Here is a 23,658-nt window from a genome sequence, read left to right on the forward strand (position 1 = left end):
TTTTCATTCTTACTGTATTCCTTGCCTAGACCCTGATCACAACGTTTCTGGTTGTCGGTTTTGTGCTAGATTTAACCAACGCACTATTAAGCGTCAGTATGATTTTGCTTTAAACTGTTTTGGATGCCGGTTTAAATAGCCAGAAATGTCGTCGGATAGTCATCCGACTACCAAAATTCACAAGAAACGCAAAGAAAAGGAAAGAGATAGACAACTAAGGCCCAAAACCGACCATGAAACTTCTCCTAAGCCAGTCGCCGGTTCTCAATGAGGTGCTTTCGTAGCCCCTGACACCCACTACTTTAGAGTCACAGGCCACTACAGACTCCCACGTGGAGTCGGCCATGCCACTGGAAACTCAAGGTATTGGAGCCTCTGATATTATCCCTTCAGATGGGTCTGGAGCCGCTGAGCAGGCACCGGCTTCTGAGGGTGTATTCAGACCTAAACATCTTTACATCAAACCGACTTCACCTTCACAGGCAAAGACCAAAGCACCTCCCAAAGCAAAGAAGCAAACTCAAGAGCCACGTGGTCAGGCCTCTATGCCCAAAAAACAGATGCTCAAAATGGCCGAAGACTTGATTACCTTGATCAGGGGTTCCCATCCCCCTCCTGATAAGAGGCCTAGGCGAGAGACTGACTATGAATCTTCAGATCAGGGTTCCATTTCTTCTGATTCCTATTCTGATCAGGAATATCCTCTTCCCCCCATGACGATTTTGATGCTGAAGAATCTATACCTTCAGCTTCTCCTCCTGAGGACTATTCTTTTGGGGAAACCTTACATACCATGAGGGAGCATTTCCACTGGGAGGGCCAAGATTTATCGGAATCTAAAAAGAGGCTCAGGGATTTACTTTTACTACCTCAACACAAGCCACTAGCCATCCCTCCTGTGTTAGACACTGTAGATGTGTTTTCGGAGTCTAGTCTTTCCCCTGACTCCTTACCTCCAGCTCCTGTTAAGCCTGACAGATAGATATTACAGGGTTCCTGCCTGCTGCAGACCCAGAAACTATTTCACAGGGTCCCAAAGGGAGTTAATCTCTGACAGAGATTCTAGGGCACTGGATAGATGGGGAAAAAAGGTTTACACATCTGCTTCCTTGGCTATAAGGGCCTTAAACTGTCAGTTTCATATCCTCAAATGTCAGCAACATATCATGACATTGCTTAAACAGAAAATGTTAAACTCTGAATGTGCAGAAAACAAGGAAATGCGGGATTTATTGCATGCAGCTGAACAAGTTGGAAAGCATACTTTGCAATGTGGATTTGATTCTTTATAGGCCTCCTGCAGGGCCGTAGTTACAGGTTCTGTAATTAGGAGGCATGCTTGGTTAAAGGAACAAAATCTGCCTGGTCATGTTAAAGTCAAATTATTAGATGCACCTTTACAGCATGATACTTTGGTGTTAAGGCAGAAGAGGTACTAAAGAAAATGGAGGACAAAGCTAAATCTATGCAAACGGTCAAAGATTTTTTACAAGTACAGCCACCTAGGTTTAGTAGACACTATCCAACAAAGAATTGGTCCATTCCTGTGTTAGACAGACCTCAAAGGGGCAGACCCAGATACCCTAGAGACAGATCCCAGGCGCAAGGTTCATACCGGCGCTCAAAGCAATGGGGGGGCTCCTACCTCCAAAGTTGGAGAAGACAAATTATAACCATACAGGAAACAGTCTCAATGACTTCCCCCTGCCTGCACCAAGCTCTTATCTCCTGACAGCACCCTTAGGGCGAAAATTAGCACTTTTTTCTCAAAATTGGCACATTATAACCCAGGACAAATGGGTCCTAAATATCGTGTCACAAGGCTACAAGTTCCATTTCCATACCCTGCCAAAGGCAAACGGCTGGCCAGACGTGCCAAAAAATCAATGGACAGAGGCACAAAAACAAGTCTTATCCCTCATGGACATGGGGGCCATTCAACAAGTACCAGAGCAAGAGCAGGGACAAGGATTTTACTCATAACTGTTCTTGGTACCCAGAAAGGACAAGGCCTGAAGGCCAATACTGGATCTATCTATTTTAAACACATTCCTGGATATACCAAAATTCAAAATGTTAACTTTGCAGCAGCTTCTGCCCATGCTAGACAAGAATGCTTGGCTTGTGACTTTAGACCTAAAAGAGGCATACCTGCATGTCCCAGTCAGACAAATATGCAGAAGATACCTCAGATTCAAGGCTGGCTCAATGCATTACCAATTCTCTGCACTGCCCTTTGGCTTATCTACTGTGCCCAGGGTCTTTACAAAGTGCCTGGCACCAGTAATTGCATTCTGCAGACAAAGAGGAATACAAATATATCCTTACTTGGACGACTGTCTAATTCAAGCAGAGAACAAGGACATTTTTCTACAACATCTAGCGTTTGTGAAAAGACTTCTAACATGCCTAGGGTACACAGTCAGTGAAAAGTAATCAAAATTAGTAACCTCTCAAGAGATAATATTCCTGGGTGCAAGCTTAAATACAACTGCCCAGATGGCTTATCTCACGCCAGACAAACAAAGGCAACTGAATACCTATTTCAAAATGTTGGCAACAAAGACCCAGTTATCTGCAAGAAAAATTCTGCAGGCTTTGGGCTTCATGGCATCCTGCATCCTACTAATTCCATATGTAAGACTGCATATGAAGAAACTTCCAATGGTTCCTAAAAAGTGTTTGGACTCAACATTGCCACAGCCTGGAAACTATGATTATTCTCATTCTCTGTCTGCAACAGGAGTTCTGATGGTGGGCAAAGGCTTGCCAACAAAACAAGGGACAGCCATTTACATTACCCCAGCCAGGCAGACACTAACAACGGATGCATCAGATTATGCCTGGGGGCCCACATGGCAGGAAGATGCATTCAGGGCACATGGACCTCAAACCAAATACATCTACATATCAATCAAAAAGAGATGCTAGCAGTTCAAAATGCCCTGACAGCCTTCAAGGGCCTACTTCATCCAGGACAACTACTGATAAAGACAGACAACACCACGGTCATGTGGTATATAAACAAGCAAGGGGGCACACATTCTTACCCCCTTTGCAGACTAGCCATGACCTTGTGGGACACAGCATTGACTTACCAAGTACATCTGCAGGCACAATTCATGCCAGGAAGGAAAAATCCTCTGGCAGACGAACTAAGCAGAAACCTCATGGATCCCCACGAGTGGCACCTGGACCCACAAGTCTTCAGCATGATACTAAGAAAATGGGGATGCCCGGACATAGATCTATTTGCCTCCCCTCACAGCTACCCACTAAAATGATTCTGCATGAGGATTTATCACAGACAAGCATGGAAAGTGGATGCTCTGTCTTTCAGCTGGAAAAACCTATCAGTATATGTGTTTCCTCCTCTGCCTCTCCTCCCCAAGGTACTCCTAAAGGTCAGGCAGGAGAAGCCAAGGATGATACTGATTGCCCCAGACTGGCCCTGTCAGCACTGGTACCCAATAATAAGGAGCTTGTCTCAATGCCCAGCTTGGGCCTTACCTCAAATACCTCTGCTACTGTCCCAGCAAAACAGTCAGATCCTAAACAGCCAACTCAAAACTTTAAACCTGACAGCATGGCTAATAATGTAGTTATACAAAGCACACCTGTCAGTAAATCTGTGATGGATGTCATTTTGGAAGCCAGACGGTCTAGTACTAGAAAATCTTATGCTGGAAAATGGAAGAAATTATGTGCTTGGAACCAGGCACAAGGAACTGATACAGCTGTGCCAAATAAACCTCTGATTTTGCAAAACTTAGCTGAGATGCTGGACAAAGGCCTATCTTTTTCATCTATCAAAATTCATGCCTCTGTCATTTCGGCTCATTACAATGTAGAGCCCCACCAATCTTTTCTCATCCCTTATTAAAACAGTACCTCAGAGGAGCCAAAAATTTAAGGCCTCCAAGAAAAACACCAATGCCTGCATGGGACCTTAACTATGTCTTGGAAAAACTCACTCTGCCTCCTTTTGAGCCAGCGGCTACTGCTGATATAAAGTTTTTATCTTGAAAACAACTCTGCTGCTAGCAATAACTTCTGCAAGGTGAGTTTCAGAGCTACAGGCACTCATGGCTGTGGAACCCTTCATCATTTTTCATCCAGACAGGGTCTCTCTCTGAGGACAAACGCAACATGTATGCCTAAGGTGGTGTCCAGTGTAGCTCTCAACCAAACTATTCACCTACCAACCTTTTTCCCAAATCCTCAGAACAAGGGGGATAGAATCCTGCATTCTTTGGATGTACACAGACAGCTTAGATTCTACTTGGACAGAACCAAAGCTTTCAGAAAGAGCAATTACTAGTGGCATATGCTGCAGCATCACAAAGAAAGGCTATCTCAAAGCAGACTATTTCAAAGTGGATAGGCCACTGCATTCATTTCTGCTATGTACACCATGGCAAGCCAGTACCTAATGGCATTAGGCCACACTCAACAAGAGCAGCAGCCACTTCAGCAGCCTTTCTCAGGGGAGTACCTACCAAGGATATTTTAGAGGCTGCTATTTGGAGTTCAGTGCACACCTTTACAAAGCACTATCATCTGCCATTCTGCTCTAAATCCAGGGCAGACTTTGCCACTGCAGTTCTGCAGGGCCTCATAGCCGCTCTTAATGCTGTTTAGCTCCAGCCTCCCAACCTTAGCTTTGGGACTCTACCCAAATGTAATGACTGCAGCAGAGAAACACAAAGAACATAGTACAGTTGTGTACACTTACCATAAATGTAGATGTTCGAGTGTATTCACTGTTGCAGTCCAGGTTACCCACCCGCCATCCCCCTTTCTTCTGATGGAACCTATCTTTCCTTCTCTGATTTATACAACCTATGTGGTGTACTTGCTTGTAGATGAAGGTAAAGTTTATATTGGTGCATGTATTTATATATATATATATATATATATATATATATATATATATAAATTTTGGCTGCCCTTCTTGGGGTCATCTGACATCTGAGGCAAGAAAAACTAAAGAAAATGGCGTCGGCCACATCTTTTATATCTCTGACGACCTGACGTCAAGGAGGGGGCGACAGCGACTGACGCAGGACCCAAGACTTTGGAATTCAGGCCGGCTGAGGGCAACCTGCCAGCAAGATTACCCAAATGTAATGACTGCAACAGTGAATACACTCGAACATCTACATTTATGGTAAGTGTACACAACTGTACTTTTGTCTTATGCATCCACTCTGTGCATCACTACATTTTATAAACACTTCAGCAGTGTGTGTGTGTGTGTGTGTGTGTGTGTGTAAATAGACTTTTATGATGGAAATGTTCTGAATTGGGCAGTTTTGTCATTACTGGTTCATGCGTTTTGTTTCATTGCATACTGGAAAAATGTTTTAACAATAAATATAAAATGCGCACTAGCTTAATTCTAACAAATGTGCTGTATTATACAAGGAATGTAATTTAATAAAGTCAGGAAGTTGTATCAGAGAACGCATGTATGTTTGTTGTTTGGTGTGCAAGGGGCCTATGATTTGAAAACAGCCCAAAGTAGTCTTTATCCACCACTGGCCAGATGCATTTTCTTTGGATGTGGTGTGGGTTTCAATGCTGTTTCAATGAATGTTTCAAGGGCAGAGAAGTTTTAATGCCAAGTCAGTTTTCATTGTGAGACAGTATTGCTTTGTTTAGCAGATGTCTATTAGTGTTTGTGCATTGTGCTATAAAATGTAAAAATCAAATCCAAATAATCATTGTAGAAGTAAAGCAGTATGCATGCACACAATATTGTTTATGGTAAATGGGGCAAAATAGCCAGGTAATGGGACATTGGAATGGCTGCAGGGGACTCTGGTGCCATATTTTGGTGGTCTGTTCTTCAGTTTGCGTTTGAAAGTTGTTATCCCACAATTCCATTGGAATGGGTGGGGTTACATAATTATGTATGCAAATTTTGTGGTAATCAGAGTGCAGATTTGTACCTATTTTTCATGGGCCTTGTCCCGATTTTTGATGTTTCCAGGTTGAGAGGTATGCTCCTTCCCTTTTCTAAAGATCCCAGTTCCATTTGTTTTATCTCTGTTACTATATTCACTACTTCTAGTAAAGTTGTTCTGGACTTTGATTTCTATTTTCTAGTAATTATTTTTTGGCAGCCACCATAATTAGACTCGGCAAGGCTTTACTATGTGTAGGCAATTCCGATTCTGTAGCATAACTCAAATAAATCATGTCCCCAGTCAGTCCAATCTGCTCACCCAGTATCTCCAACAGAACAATCTGCAGGGAATCACAAAAGTCTTCCAGCTCATCACACTTCCAAAAAATATGTTCCCAGCAACCTCTTTCTTGCCCATCACACCGCTGACGTTTGCTGTCCACCTGAGGAAAAATTCTTTGGAATCTACTTGGGGTATAAAAATACCCATGTAAATACTTCAAGCAAGATCTTAAATCCTCTAGACTTTTACATATCTGGGAGATATACATATATGCCCCCATTGTCTTTGTGAATTGCTTATCCAGTCTATCTTCTCAATCCTTTCTAAGCTCCTCAGATTGATTCTTATAATTATCATGCAATATTTATATACTTTACTAATTATTCCTTTTTAAAGGCAGCTTCTGTTCTATTAGTTCTGTTAAAAACTCTATCAATGTTGGTCTTTCATTTAGGAGCCCCCTATTTCTCTCTCTCTGCCTGTACTCTAATATCAATCCTTGATAGGGAAGGGGAGTCTCTAACCTGCAGTCCAAATAAATTCTTGCCTTCTTCCCATTCTATTACCTTTCCTTTTGTATTTGTTTGCTCCCAATACCTTGGTTCCTTTGCCAGTTTTCTCCAATGAATTCCATCCCCCTCTTGCCTATTATCTGTATCCCTGACCACAGTCAACCCTATCTGAAAAATCTCTTTTCTCCATTTTCGTGCTGGTTTGGTTCTTAGAATGCTCCCTGAATATTATGAATATAATACTCTGTGTATGATTTTGGTTGCTCTCCTTAAGTGTTTGCGTCCAAAATCCCAATCTCCTTATTTCTTGAGCTTCCTCCCTGTGTCAGCATCATTCCTTTCCATTTTGAATTATAGTTTTCTGCTCCTGCTATGTATAAAAGCCATAACTGTGTCGCTCTAAAATACCCCCTCAGATTAGGTAATCCTAGTCCACCTTATTCTGTTGGTAGAATCATCTTATCCCACTTGACCCTTGCTGTCTTCTCTTCCCAGAGAAAATCCTTCATCTCTTTTTTTTATTGCTATCCACAACTTTTCCAGTTGATAAAAGTATGCTTAGACTTGTTTACAAGACTAAAGGTGTTAACAACATTTTAATAGCTTGTATCTTATTATCCATATCCATATAACAAAACTTCCAGTTTCTCAACTTTCGTATTATGTTCTGTTTAGTCTCTTCCCACATATCATTGTGTGCTAGCACAGAGTAATTTCTAATCCATACTCCTAAATACTTCATTTTATCATGTCCCCATAAATATGGATATTGCTGGACCAATTTGTGTGTTGGTACACAGTTTACCACTATTGCCTTTGTTTTAGCTTCACTAATTTTGTATCCAGAGAAGATTTGAAACTGTCTTAATATGTTCCCTTTCTGGTTTTGTCATGTGTAAAATACCATCTCCAAATAGAGACAGCTTTTCCTGAATACCATACCGGATTATATCCTTGAATTTCTTAGTCCCTTATTTTCTTTGCCAGTGGTTCAAATGTAATGCAAACAAACAAAGGGGAAAGTGGACAACCCTGCTTGGTTCCTCTACTCAAGCTGAAATTACTAAAGACCCCACCCACTTTAATTCGCACCCACAATTCCTCTTATATTCTTCTAATTGTATCAGGGAAAGCAAATGCTTCCAGTGTTCTGCTCATAAAGTCCCAGTCTACTGTGTCAAATGCTTTCTCTGCATCAAGACTCGCAAATAAAAGCGGTCTTGCATTCTGCGTCCCTCTGGATCATCAGTGTTCTGTTAATGTTGTCAAATGTTTGCCTCCCCTCCACACAACCACACTGATACATATCTCAATTTTGGTATCACTTCTGCCATTCTTTTAGCCATTATAGACATAAACACTTTATAAACATGGTTTAGTATTGAAATGGGTCTGTATGAAGCTGAATCCAATGGATCTTTATGCTCTTTAGGTTTTACCATTACCACCACCACCTTCCAGGATGCTAGTACTTCTCCTCTTAAAATACTGTTAAACAAGACCTTCCAGATCTTTATCATTTTTTCCCTCCTAACTTCCAAACTTCCACAGAAATACCGTTTATTCCTGGGGACTTTCCTGTAGATTGGTTATACATAGCCATTTTCTCTCGCCCCTTCCTATCCTAACTGTTAGTAATTGAGCCTCATCTACCTCTAACTTTGGCATATTTTATTCTTCCATAAACATTTCCATTTGTACCTTTTCTTGATTTCCATAATTCTTTGCTTTATACAAATTTTCATAAAATTTCCGAAATTTTTCTACTTGTGCAAGGTCTCTTGGCATCTTCCTTGTTATAGGCTCCTTAAGCTTGGTGACTGCCCTTTCTACTTTTTGTTGCCTGAGTTGTTGTGCTAGAAGTTTTTGTGCTCTAGAAGTATTATCAAAACTGTTGCTGCTTGTTCTGGTAAAGAACACAGAGAGACTGTACCAGTGAAACTTTTTCCACTGTTTCAACAAAAATGCTTGCGAGAGGAAAAAAAAAAAACAAGAGTTGACTAGAAGAACTGAGAGTACATTGGAAAGGAAGCAGAGGCTGGTTTGTGACGATGGAGATGAACAGGAATAGAACTAGCAACTCAGAAACTGACAGACAAATGTGGGATTATAAAGCATTAATTATGTTTGTGAAATATGATAGAATACGAAAACCTGGAAATATTCAACTTTTTTTTACTTTAAGCTTGTAGGGGACTCTAAAGCATATGCCTTACTTCATGTCATTAATATTTGGAGGAACAGGAGAGGGTAAGAGGAAGGAAAGAGTTAATTGTAAGTTAAACAAATGTTTGTTAACATTAGCGTTTGTGTAGTGTATGATGTTTGCATGCTATAAAGTAAAGTTTTTCAGCTATTTTCAAGTGTAGTGGATACTAAAGTAAACAGATGCTTCAGATTTTTTTTCCTTTTGTTTCTCCTTGTTCAATTTTAAGAAATGTAGACACTGCAATGTAAACAAATAGTCTGTTCAAGAGTATGATACAAGAAAAAATTGTGCTCTTTTTCATTCTTCCATAGAAGAATGGATTGAGGCTCTTGGCTTTTAGTAACAAGTTTTAAGAGAAAGCAAATAAATAAAAAAAGAACATTAAATATACTAAAGCTTTTCGCTAGAAAATAAATAAATATATAAATACTTGTAGAAGCGACCCTGTATGTGATTCTCATGTCTTCATGGAAACAGTCTGATAAAGAGCAATCAAAACAGAATACTACTTTCTTTCAATAGCTTTCTTTCAATGGCTAGGAGATATTTTCTGTAAGCATTCAAGTGATGTTCTTCGTGTTTCACTGTTGCAGTCATTACATTTGGGTAATCTGCTGGCAGGTTGCCCTCAATCGGCCTGAATATCAAAGTCTTGGGTCCTGTGTCGGTTGCTGCCTCCTCTTCCATGACGTCAGGTCATCAGGGGTATAAAACATGCAGCCGACGCCATTTTAATCTGTCTTTCTTGCTGCGCGGTGCCGGAAGCAGAAGCAGTTCGCAAGTGCCGGCTCCTGAAATTTTCACATTCGAGTTTCAGAACCGAAGTCTTCAACTAAAGCTAAGTACCCCATTGGGGAAATAAATTTTTTCTTGCTCCTTACCGATGTCAGTAAAAGTTAATAATTGCATTACTTGTGGGAAACAAATACATCATAAGGATTTTCATTTGTACTGTATTCCTTGCCTAGGCCCAGATCATAGCGTGCCTTGCTGTCGGTCTTGTACTAGATTTAACCAACGCACTATTAAGCATCTGTATATTTTTGCTTCAGAATATTTTGGATCCAGATTTAATTACCCTGAAATGTCGTCTGTTAGCAATCCGACTACCGGAGTTCACAAAAAACGCAAAGAAAAAGAGGCAGACTGTTGAGGTCCAAAACCGACGAAGCTTCTCCTAAGCCAGTCGCCGGTACTCAGTGAGGCGCTTTCGCAGCCCCTGACACCCGCTACTTTTGAGTCGCAGGCCTCTACCAAGACCCATGCGGAGTACGGTATGCCACGAGATTCTCAGAGTATTGAACCCGTGGATGTCTCTCCCTTGGATGGGTCTGGAGCCGCTGAGCAGGCACCGGCTTCTGAGGGTGTTTTCAGGCCTCAACATTTTTATATCAAACCGACGCCAGCTTCAAAAACAAGGTCAAAAACATCTAAGTCTAAAAACCGATGCATGAGCCACGTGCTCAGGCCCCTATGCCTAAAAAACAGATGATCAAAATGGCTGAGGACTTAATTACCTTGATCAGAGGTTCCCAACCTCCCCCTGCTAAGAGGCCTAGGCAAGACACTGATTATGAATCTTCAGATCAGGTTTCTATTTCTTCTGATTCCTCTTCTGATCTGGAGCTTTCTGTACCACCCTGTGAGGATTCAGATGCAGAAGAATCCATCCCATCTGCATCTCCTCCTGAGGATTATTCTTTTGGAGAAACCTTGCATACTTTAAGGGAACACTTTCATTTTGAGAGTCAGGATTTCTCTGAATCAAAAAAGAGGCTTAGGGATTTCCTTCTTCCTCAGCATAGGCCATTTGCTATACCTCCTGTATTAGACATTGTTGATGTGTTTTTGGAATCGAGCATGGCTCCTGATTCCCTAGCTCTGGCTCCTAGTAAGCCAGACAGATATTCCTGACTCCCACAAATTTCTATTCAAAAATCCTGCTGCTGATCCTGAAACTATCTCACAGGGTCCCAAAGGTGTAAAGGCCTCTACAGCCAAAAATCCTACCCCCTCTGATAGAGACTCTATGGTGCTGGATAGATGAGGAAAGAAGGTTTATACGTCTGCAACCTTGGCAATTAGGGCCTTAAACTGCCAGTTTCATATGCTTAAATATCAACAGCATGTTATGGGCTTATTGAAACAGAAACTGGTGTTGATTTCTGATTGTGTGGAAAATAAAGAATTACAGGAATTATTGCATGCAGCAGAACAAATGGGAAAGCATACTTTGCAATGTGGTTTTGATTCTTTAGAGGCCTCTTGCAGGGCCGCAGTTACTGGATCTGTGATTAGAAGGCATGCCTGGCTCAAGGAGCAAAATATGCCTGATCATGTTAAAGCTAAATTGTTGGATGCACCTTTACAGCATGATACTCTGCTTGGTAATAAGGCAGAAGAGGTTTTAAAGAAAATGGAAGACAAAGCTAAATCTATGCAAACTGTAAAATATTTCTTACAATTGCAGCCACCCATATTCCATAGGCACTGGCCTACTAAAAATTTGTCCTTCCCTGTGTCCAACAGAGCTTCTCAAGGCAAATCCAGGTGCTCAAAAGGCTCTATGCCTAAAAAACAGATGATCAAAATGGCTGAGGACTTAATTACCTTGATCAGAGGTTCCCAACCTCCCCCTGCTAAGAGGCCTAGGCAAGACACTGATTATGAATCTTCAGATCAGGTTTCTATTTCTTCTGATTCCTCTTCTGATCTGGAGCTTTCTGTACCACCCTGTGAGGATTCAGATGCAGAAGAATCCATCCCATCTGCATCTCCTCCTGAGGATTATTCTTTTGGAGAAACCTTGCATACTTTAAGGGAACACTTTCATTTTGAGAGTCAGGATTTCTCTGAATCAAAAAAGAGGCTTAGGGATTTCCTTCTTCCTCAGCATAGGCCATTGGCTATACCTCCTGTATTAGACATTGTTGATGTGTTTTTGGAATCGAGCATGGCTCCTGATTCCCTAGCTCTGGCTCCTAGTAAGCCAGACAGATATTCCTGACTCCCACAAATTTCTATTCAAAAATCCTGCTGCTGATCCTGAAACTATCTCACAGGGTCCCAAAGGTGTAAAGGCCTCTACAGCCAAAAATCCTACCCCCTCTGATAGAGACTCTAGGGTGCTGGATAGATGAGGAAAGAAGGTTTATACGTCTGCAACCTTGGCAATTAGGGCCTTAAACTGCCAGTTTCATATGCTTAAATATCAACAGCATGTTATGGGCTTATTGAAACAGAAACTGATGTTGATTTCTGATTGTGTGGAAAATAAAGAATTACAGGAATTATTGCATGCAGCAGAACAAGTGGGAAAGCATACTTTGCAATGTGGTTTTGATTCTTTAGAGGCCTCTTGCAGGGCCGCAGTTACTGGATATGTGATTAGAAGGCATGCCTGGCTCAAGGAGCAAAATATGCCTGATCATGTTAAAGCTAAATTGTTGGATGCCCCTTTACAGCATGATACTCTGCTTGGTAATAAGGCAGAAGAGGTTTTAAAGAAAATGGAAGACAAAGCTAAATCTATGCAAACTGTAAAATATTTCTTACAATTGCAGCCACCCATATTCCATAGGCACTGGCCTACTAAAAATTTGTCCTTCCCTGTGTCCAACAGAGCTTCTCAAGGCAAATCCAGGTGCTCAAAAGGCTCTAGATACCAATCACAGGGTTCTTACAGGTCAAAGCAATGGGGTGCCTCCACCTCCAAATCTGGAGGGAACAAAGGACAACCCTACAGTAAGCAGTCTCAATGACTTCCCTCTACCATCACCAAGCACTTATCTTTTGGCAGCCCACTTGGGGGGAAAATTAGCACTTCATGCTCAAAATTGGCAGTTAATTACCCAGGACAAGTGGGTATTAAACATAGTATCCCAGGGGTACAGATTTCATTTCCATACTTTGCCAATTCCAGACGGTTGGCCAGATGTACCACAAAATCAATGGGCAGAGGCTCAGAAGCAAGTTACGTCCCTCATGGATAATGGGGGCTATTCAACCAGTACCAGAACAGGAAAAAGGACAAGGTTTTTATTCAAGACTGTTCCTGGTACCCAGAAAAGATGATGCCTGGCGTCCAATACTGGACTTAATGATTTTAAACACATTCCTGGACATTCCAAAATTCAAAATACTGACTTTACAACAGCTACTGCCTATGGCTGGGCAGAAACGCTTTGTTAGTGACACTCTACTTAAAAGCGGCATACCTGCATATCCCAATAAGGGAATAGTGCAGAAGATTCCTCCCCTTCAAGACAGATTTTATGCATTACCAATTCTCTGCACTGCCCTTTAGCTTATCTACTGTGCCCAGGGTCTTTACAAAATGTCTGGCACCAGTAATTGCATTTTGCAGACAAAGAAGCATACAAATTTATCCTTACCTGGACGACTGTCTTATTCAAGCAGAGAACAAGGACATTCTTCAACATCTGGCATTTGTAAAAAGGCTTCTAACATGCCTAGGGTACACAATAAACAAAAAGAAATCACAACTTTGTACCCTCACAAAAAATTACATTGGTGGGTGCAAGCTTGAATACAACTGCCCAGATGGCTTACCTTACACCAGACAAACAAAGGCAACTGACTTTATATTTCAAACAGATGGCAACAAAAACACAGTCATCTGCAAGACAAATTCTGCAGGCTTTGGGGTTCATGGCATCCTGCATTCTACTAATTCCATATGCAAGACTGCATATGAAGAAACTTCAATGGTACCTTAAAAGTTTATGGAGTCAACATTGTCACAGTCTGGAAACAATGATTCCCCTCATTCCCTGCCTACAACAGGAATTTCTTTGGTGGGCAGAGACATGTCACCAAAACAAGGGACTGTCATTCACTCTACGCCCTGCCACCCAAACCCTAACTACAGACGCATCAGACTATGCTTGGGGGTCCCACCTGGCAGGGAGATGCATTCAGGGCATATGGAGCCCAAAACAAATGCATCTGCATATCAACCAGAAAGAGATGCTAGCTGTTCAGAATGCCCTGACAGCCTTCAAGGACTTACTTCATCCAGGACAACTACTGATAAAGACGGGCAACACTACGGTTATGTGGTACATAAACAAGCAGGAGGGTACACATTCCTAACCCCTGCACAGACTAGCCATGGCATTGTGGAACACAGCCTTGACTTACCAAGTACATCTTCAAGCTCAATTCCTGCCAGGAAAACAAAATACTCTGGCAGACGACCTAAGCAGAAATCTTATGGACCCACACGAGTGGAAACTGGATCCACAAATCTTCAGCATGGTAACGCAGAAATGGGGGAGCCCAGACATAGATCTATTTGCCTCCCCCCAAAATTATCAACTGGACAAATTCTGCACAAGGACTTATCACAGACAAGCATGGAAAGTGGATGCCCTATCCTTCAATTGGAAAAACCTATCAGTCTACGCCTTGCCCCCTCTGCCTCTTCTCTCCAAGGTCTTACTAAAGGTCAGACAGGAAAAGCCAAAAATGATCCTAATTGCTCCGGACTGGCCTTGCCGCACTGGTACCCAATTCTAAGGAATATGTCTCAACTCTCTCCTTGGTACTTGCCTCAAATACCTCATCTACTGTCTGAGCAGAACAGTCAAATTCTGCACAGTCAGCTCCAAACTCTGAACCTGGCAGCATGGCTGATCATGTAATTATTCAAACAACACCTCTCAGTAAGTCTGTGATGGATGTCATTTTGAAAGCCAGAAGGCCTCGTACTAGAAAATCTTATGCTGATAAATGGAAGAGATTCTGTGCTTGGAACCAAGCACAAGGAACGGATACAGCAAAACCAAATATCCCTCAGATTTTACAATACTTGACTGAGATGCTTGACAAGGGCCTGTCTTTTTCTTCAATAAAAATCCATGGCTCTGCTATCTCGGCTCATTACAACATAGAGCCTCCCATCTTTTCTCATCCTCTGCTAAAACAGTATCTTAGAGGGGCCAAAAATTTAAGACCTCACAGAAGATCACCAACTCCTGTATGGGACCTCAATTTTGTGCTGGAAAAACTCACCCTGCCTCCTTTTGAACCAGCATCTACTGCGGATATTAAGTTTTTATCTTGGAAAACAGCTTTACTTTTGGCAATCACTTCAGGAAGAAGGGTTTCAGAACTACAGGCCCTCATGGCTGTGGAGCCTTTTATTACATTTTACCTGGACAGGGTGTCCCTCAGGACCAATACTTCCTTTATGCCTAAGGTGGTATCCAGTGTGGCTCTTAACCAAACTATTCACCTGCCAACATTTTACCCAAATCCGCAGAAAGAGGGGGAGTGGATTCTGCATTCATTGGACGTACACGGGCAACTAAGATTCTACTTAAACAGGACCAAATCTCTAAGAAAGTCTGAGCAACTACTGGTGGCATTTGCTGCAGAATCAGAGGGGAAGGCTATATCAAAGCACACTATTTCTAAGTGGATAAGCCACTGCATTAGTTTCTGCTACTTGCATTGTGGTAAACCGGTCCCCAAGGAAATCCGGTCACATTCCACCAGGGCTGCCTCTACCTCAGCAGCCTTTCTCAGGGGAGTTCCAACCAAAGACATTCTAGAAGCTGCTACTTGGAGCTCTGTTCATACTTTTGAAAAGCATTATCATTTACCTCTCTTCTCTAAATCCAGGGCAGGCTTTGCCACTGCAGTTCTGCAGGGCCTTATAGTTGCTCCTAATGCTATTTAGTTCCATCCACCCATCCATAGCTTTGGGATTCACCAAATGTAATGACTGCAACAGTGAAATGCAAAGAACATAGTACAGTTGTGTACACTTATAAATGTACATGTTTGAGTGTATTCACTGTTGCAGTCCGGGTTACCCACCATCCCCCTTTTCTATAACTTCTCTTTTCTTCACTATATTCTAAAGCCTTTGTGGTGTATTTGCTTTTAGATGAAGGTAAAGTTTATGTTGCTAAAAGTGCATTTTCCTATATATTGCTGTTTATATATATATATAATTTATGCTCCCCATTTGGGGGGCACCTGACATCTAGGGCAAGAAAAACTGAATAAAATGGCGTTGGCTGCATGTTTGATACCCCTGGACGACCTGACTTCATGGAAGAGGAGACAGCAACTTACGCAGGACCCAAGACTTTGATATTCAGGCCGACCTGAGGGCAAACTGCCAGCAGATTACCCAAATGTAATGACTGCAGCAGTGAATACACTCGAACATCTACATTTGTGGTAAGTGTACACAACTGTACTTTTTCTCATCTGGAAGAGCAATCAATCTGAGACAAAACCAGACAGCACATAGTAGAGGCACAGATGTATCATGCAACTTAGCATGGATAACCTTCCTTTTAGATTAATCAGAGTCAGTGTGTGTGGCAGTCAATTTTGGACAGTTGTTCCTATTAGGAAGATAAAACTTCATTATTTGAAAATGTATGTAACTTTGTGTGTTATTATTAAGTTAGTAGGTTTTTGGGATGTATTTTTTTTGTTTGAGAATTTTCAATGAAACAGAAAGATTTGCAAGCTGTGACATGGGCTTGCATGGATATGACAAGAAACTGTATGAAAGCTCAACCTGCAAGACAGTGTGTGCTTGTAACACAAAAGCTGGAACTGCATACTTAAAACTCTCACAAAAAAAGTGGAATGAATAACGTTTTAACATAATGAGCCTTTCAGTAGTATCTTTAAATGTTAATGGTCTCATGGATATATAAAAAAGAAAGTCGTGAAATATGTTAAAAATGCAGAGTGCAAATAGCTGTACTACAGGACACCCATTTGGAAAGAAGTGAACATGTGAATTTGATAAAGAAAGGTTTTCATTATAGTTATTCGGCTGAATACCTGGGACAAAGGAAAAGAGGAGCACTTAAATTAATTGCAAGAGAGCCTCCGATACTGATAGAAGATTATTAAAAAAGTTATTAATGGTGGATATGTAGTACTAAGAGGCTACTGGCAAGGGAGGAAGATTACACTTGTATATTTATATTCCCCCCCTAAAACTGCTATAAAGAATGATAAGAAAATTCTGGGAGAAATAATCAGTTTTCATCAGGTAATATTACTTACAGCTGGGGACTGGAATTTGATTTGTAGCAGGGAAGATGTGTCTTGGGGGGGGGGGTCAGAAGGGTAATTTTTTTATAGAAATTTATGAAAATATTTGGCATGGAAATGTGAATTCAGTAGTAGGAGTTCAGAGTAAATTTGTATATTATTCCCAAGATACAAAATCCAGACTAGGCTAGACAGAATTAACATTACACCGGAACATGTGCATTTAATTGAAAGTTTTGATTAGCATCCAATAACTGTTTCAGATCATGTGAATGACTAAAATAAAAATGATACTAGAGCTTTCCCACTTATCTTTTGAAAAAAGAGGAATTTAAGAAATGGGTAGTGGAAATTATTTGAGAGTTATTAGAGAAGACAGAAATTTCTTCTGAAAATAGCTAGGGAGTGAGATCAAATTAAAGTGGAGTTTAAAGTTAAGGTGGAAATGAAGAAAGAGAGATGGTTAAGAAGCAACAAGAATTATTTAGAGAGACTGACAAATCTTTAAAGTATTGCAGAATAGAGGGAATCTCTCAGAACAAGAGAAACAATTAGAGAGTGCTAAGCAGAAATTAAAGGATTGCCTCGATAATATGTATGAGTTTAGAAAGATTGCTGTTAAGCATCTGTTTTTATGATAATGCCATAGCACAAAAACTTTTGGCACAAAGCCTCAGGCAACAGAAAGTAGAAAGAGTTGGCGCCAAGCTTAGGGAGCCTATAAGAAGAAAGATAAGAGATGCTGTAGAGGTGCTAGAAATATTTCTGAAATTTTATGAAAGTCTATATGACGCAGAGACATATGGAGATCAAGAAAAGGTGCAAATGGAAATATTTATGGAGGAATTAAATCTGCAAGGGTTAGAGATAGATGGGGCTCAATTACTAACAGAATAGGACGAGATGAGATAAAAATCATGATGTATAACCACTCTACAGGAAAGTCCCAAGATCAGGTGATATTTCCATTGAAGTTGGAAGCTAGGACAGAAAAGCTGGTAAAGATCTGGAAGGTTTAGTTTAACAGTATTTTAAGAACAGGTGAAGCACCAACTTCCTGGAGGAAAGCGGTGGTGGATGTAATGGGATCTATATACATTCATCAAAATATGTGTTCGTTGATTATGTATACAGTAATGGCTAAACAGTCAAATTCATTACAGCGAAGCACTGAATTTTTCACAGGGTTAAGAACCACTCACCCTATAGCACTCCAGAACACACACCGCACTAAATCAAACCCACCCAAGTGGGGGACTGCACCCCCCCTCCTCCAACTATATATATACTAACCTGAGATCACAATACAGTGGGGAAAAGGGCAAAGTTGTGATGGTCCATAGGTTCTTAACCCTGGGAAAAATTCTGTGCTTCTCTGTAATGAATTTTGCTGTTTAGCCATCAGTGAATATGTATTCCACAAATACATATTTTGATGAAGTAATATAGAACCCTGTAATGCCTAAAGAGGGTAAAGACCTGTGAGATCCACCTTCATACAGGCCCAGTTCAATCCTAAACTATGAATATAAAGTGTTTATTTATAATGGCTAAAATAATGGCAAAGGTGATGCCAGAATTGATAGACATGGATCATTGTAGTTTTGTGGAGGAAAGCCAAACATTTGACAACATTAACAGAACATTGATGATCCAGAGGGAAGCTGAATGTAAGAAAATATCACTGTTGTTGGTGGGTCTTGATGCAGAGAAAACATTTGAAAAAGTAAGCTGGGAATTTATGAACGGGACAGTGGAAGCCTAATAAAATTATAAGGTTTGATTAAGAATGATATATGAGGTTTCTGAGGTGAAAATTAAAGTAGGTGGATTCCTCTCTGATAATTTCTGTTTGAGCAGAGGAACTAGACAAGGGTGCCTTCTTTCCTCTTTGTTGTTTGCACTATATTTAGAACCATTGGCAAAGAAAATGAGAGTCAGAAATTCAAGGATATAATTGGTATGGTAGTCAAGAAAAGCTGTCTGTATTTGTATTTGATATTATTTTATACCTGATAAAACCAGAAAAGGACATTTCAGTGTTGTGGAACATTTTGAGGCAGTTTCAGATCTTGTCAGGATACAAAATTAATGAAGCTAAAATAAAGGCAATAGCTGTGAATTATGTGTACATAATATTTATGGAGACATGATAACATGAGGTACTTAAGGGTATGGATTAAAAAAGATTTTGGTGTGACAGCTAAGGATATGTTGGAAGAGACTAAATAAAAGATAATACAAAAACTGAGAAACTGGAAACTCTGTTATATGGATAACAAGATACAAGCAGTTAAAATGTTTTAGTCCCTTTAGTTTTATACACAGGTTAGGCATATTTTTATCGACCAGAGGAAAAGTTGTGGATAGCAATTAATCAAGAGCTGAAGGATTTTATCTTGGAAGAGAAGACAGGACGTGTCAAGGGCATAAGATTCTTCCAATTGAACAAGGTGGTTTGGGATTACCTGATTTGAAGGGGCATTTCAGAGTTCATTTAAGGCTCCTATATGTAGCACAAGCAGAAACCAATAATTCAAAGTGAAAAGGGATGATGATGAAACAAGGTGGGGGGGGACTCAAGAAACAAGGAGAGGCTGGACTTTTGGATGCAGATCCTTAAGGAAAATAACAATAATCGTGCAGATTATTGCATTTATAAAGTAGCAGAGAAGTATTCTAAAATTAAGCCAACATGGGATTGGAGAAAGAGGATTCTGCCAATATGGATCATTGGAATTAGGGATACAGACAATATGCAAAAGGGAGCTGGGATTTTTTAGAGAAAACTGGCAGAAGAACCAAGGTATTGGGAGCAAATAATTAGGGAAAGGTAATAGAATGGGAAGAGGCCAAGAATTTATGTGGACTGCTGAATAGAGATTGCCTTCCCCATCAAGGACTGTTATCAGAGCATAGAGAAAGAGAAAGAAATAGGAGGATCCTAAGGAAAGATCAGAACTGATAGTTTTTATTAGAATGTAGAACAGAAGCTGCTGTTAAAAAAAATTAGAGCATACAAAATATTGCATAACTATAAGAATCAATCAGAGGAGGCCAGAAATGATTGGGAAGGGAGATCGGATAAGCAATGCATAAAGAAACAATGGGCGGGATATATGTATGTCTCACAAATATGCAACAAAGTGTAGAAGATCTAGGATCTTTGCTTGGAAGTATTTACCTGGGTATTTTATACCCCAAGTAAACTCCAAAGAATTTTTCCTCAGGTAGACAACAAATGTTGGAGGTGTGATGGGGAAGGAGGAGGTAACTGGGAACATATTTTCTGGGAGTGTAATGAATTGGCAGACTTTAAAGATTCCCTGCAGACTGCTCTGTCAGGGATTCTGGGTGAGCAAATTGGTGTAACTAATGAAATTATTTTTTGAGTTATGATACAGAATTGGAATTGCCTAGACATAGTAAGGCCTTGCTGGGTCCACTTATGGTGGCTGCCAAAAGAGCAATTACTAGAAAATGGAAATCGGTATAAACCAACTTCACTAGAAGTAGTGAATATAGTAACCGTGATAAAACAACTGGAACTGGGATCTGTAGAAAAGGGTAAGAGCAAATTACATTGGAAAAATGTAGAATTGTGGGAAGAATGCATGCAGAGGAGGAACGAGGTTTAAAAGAAGGCAGTATTTGAATGAGCTGTGTAATGTTTGACTGACAGTGACTGGATAGAATGCAAGTGCTGTATAATGTTTGCAACTTCAATTATGTCAACATGGTTTGTGATGTACAATGTTTGCAACTAAAATATTTATATAAATGTATGATTATATCTTATGTGATAATTTAATAAAGATGTTTCTTGTTTAAAAAAAATATTCTTGTGCAAAGCTGACTGATTGGAGCCCATGGTGTCTAGTCTAACAGATTTGGATAAACCAAGAATCGTGCATCTCTGTCATTATGGTAAGTACGTACATCGTTTTTATTTGTTGAATCACTAAGCTTACTAGACTGCAAACAACAGCTGAGTAGGTTATGGCAGCATCCTTGCAATGTTTTTCTTTGCTTCTGTAATGAAGGAATAATTATGTAGACATTAGAAGTCTTTTGACTCTTCAGACTTAAGGTACCATATGCTCTTTTCTGTTATATCTGTAATCTTGTTTTATCTGTTTTCATTTTAGCAGGTTAATTATTGTAGCATATTCATTGTATACAATGCATGATAACTTTTTTCTTTTTTTATCCTTGCAGCCCAACCATATATTGCAATTGACTGGGATCCAGAAATGAGAAGGAAATACTATGACGAAGTTGAAGCAGAGGTCAGTAGCATGACATTTTAAAATTAACTTCATGCATAGTCACTTACTTGGCATACATGAAACTTTCCTTTGCTGCTGCAGTGCTGCTTAGAATTTGCAGTAATTGGTAGTTTTGAGAACAGATGTATCAGAGGAGTTGCATTTAATTACAGAACCTTATGCACATATTCCTTAAATAAAAAAGTATAATTTAACTGCCCTGTTTTCTACCCAGAGTGGGAAGTTGTATCCAGTGACTGTTACCAGTTGAGAAGCACAGATTATGCATAACTTTCACAGCACACCTGCCCTCAGTCATACGTTTCTTATGATATTGTATTTTGTCTTTCGGATCAGAAAGCAGTAAATTTAGGCTTCCCCGCCCACTAAGAATTTGAGCTTGAATCCATCACTTAAGTTTATAGGCAGCACTAACATGGACATTACTGCTATAAACCTTGTGTGTTTTTTTTAAGATGTTATTTAATACTGTGCTGTTTCTCGGGTATGTAATGCATTGTATTCACTGATGTAGCTGAAGGCAGTTATTGTAGCAGCTTTCATCATACTTTTATTCTTAAACATCCTTGCAGCTGTGTATCCCTCAATCAGAATTTAATGACATATTGTCAAGGAGAACACTTCCACATCGAACTGGAATGAATAGTGTTTTTATTTTTATTTTTTTAACTTAAATTCAAAAATGATCATTTGAAGCCTAATAAAAGTCTGCGCTTCCTGCAGGCTACTTCTAAAGTAGGTAATGATCTGTTTCTAGGAAGCTTCCAGTGCCTCTCCAATTCTCTTGATACCCACCCGCTACCAGTACTGAGATTTTACATTAACTCATTTCCTCTAGTACAGCTCATTGAGTGTGTACCTTTAATTCCCAATGGGTGAGGCTTGAGCCTTGAAAAAAAAATGAAATGACCTTACAGTTCTAACAAATACTCATTGACAGAGGTCAGATATGTTTTCCATCATGTTTGCTTCAAGATAAAATATTCTGATACCTTGTATGTAGCATGGTTTTAGAATTAATGCAAATATGAACAAGCAATGTTTGACACCTAGAGGCGCAGTAGGAGTTAACTGCAGAAACGCCTGGACGCGCACTCAGTTGTAAAGAGTTAACTGGTGTATTTGACTGCACAGGTTAAATAGGGTACTACAAATGGTAGTCTTTTAAAATAACAGACCAAAGAACTCTGTGGCTTAAGACCAAATGACAGTAATGCAGTGGCTGGAGTATGGTCCAACACAATATACCAAAGTCCACTACAGCAGCAAAGTGCCATATAGTAGTAATGTGAACAGTGACTGCTCTACACAAATTTTATTTTGTGCATCGGTGGTGGTGTGGGGGGGGGGGGGACGAATTCATAAACACACACAACTCCACAGTACCATCTTAGACATAAGTTATTAGTCAGTCAAATCCCAAATATCTGAATACATGAACTTGTTTGCAGTATGGACTCTGGGTCATCAACTTGTAAGTTGAGATTTTTTCCCCTTTATGAAATACATATTGTTCATGTACTTGTAAGTGTAAGACTTTTGTGGTATCCCATTTAATCTGGGCATCTTATGTAGTTAGACATATCAGTATAATGAAAAATCCCAGATTTTCACCCCAAGAGAGTTAGGTGTCAAGTCACTCATTTTCTATCCCCCCCCCCCCAACTTAGCCCTTCTATATAGATCCACCAACAATAGTCGGATGCAACACACCAGCATCACAGAAGAGGATATGTTCTTTTATCTAGCCAGTCACTGGGTAATTTTTTTTTTTTTTTTTTTTTTTTTTTTAACTTGAATAAGATGTCTATTTGTGTGCCTCATAGATGTCTTTCTGTTTAATGTTGCAGTATTCTTTACATATGGGTTGTCTTCCACCCAATGACCCAGTGTCCAGCCTGTATACAAAAGGTTATACCCACTGCCAGTATGTGGGACATCGCACATAGGCTTTGACAGTGTCCACACATGCCATCCTCAGAACTTTTTCCCTGCCATTCAGAAGGTTGACTCCACGTGTTGCTGGCAGCTTCAGATAAGTAACCCACTGGGGATTCTTTTAATTGCTACTACCATTTGCTGCTATTCATGTCATCCAAGAAGGGCAAGTGTAGGCATGGAAGGCAGATTCCACATAAAGATAGCCACAGCTTCTGTCTTGGCTTAGGGCATAGTCACCATTACCATTCCTCTTCCATTTGTCAGGGTTTCATGCAAAAGACTTTACTTAGCTCTCTTTCTGTCTTAAATCTCTGTCTTGAGAATCAGCGACTCGAACGTCTCACTAGAGACACTGTGGAAGGTGCTGTGGGGCCTTAGGCTGAGCCAAGTTTGAAAAGGAAGGTGAGTAAGCAAAAACTCAAAACTACCTATGACATTCCTGTTGAGAATCAGCGACTCGA

The 23,658-nt window shown here is 40.3% G+C and overlaps 1 protein-coding gene across 1 annotated transcript in view; it reads left to right on the top strand.

Annotated features, from left to right (window-relative positions):
• The window catches only part of USP11 (ubiquitin specific peptidase 11), a 3,313,221-nt gene that overhangs the window by 2,559,830 nt on the left and 729,733 nt on the right, over positions 1-23,658 (top strand). Inside the window, exon 19 of the mRNA XM_044080280.1 lies at positions 21,186-21,256. Coding sequence (XP_043936215.1) covers positions 21,186-21,256 — 71 coding nt within the window. The remainder of the gene's footprint in view (positions 1-21,185; positions 21,257-23,658) is intronic.

This window comes from Protopterus annectens, chromosome 8.part0 (assembly GCF_019279795.1).
Source record: "Protopterus annectens isolate FY-2018-M chromosome 8.part0, PAN1.0, whole genome shotgun sequence".
Lineage (NCBI taxonomy): Eukaryota > Metazoa > Chordata > Ceratodontiformes > Protopteridae > Protopterus > Protopterus annectens.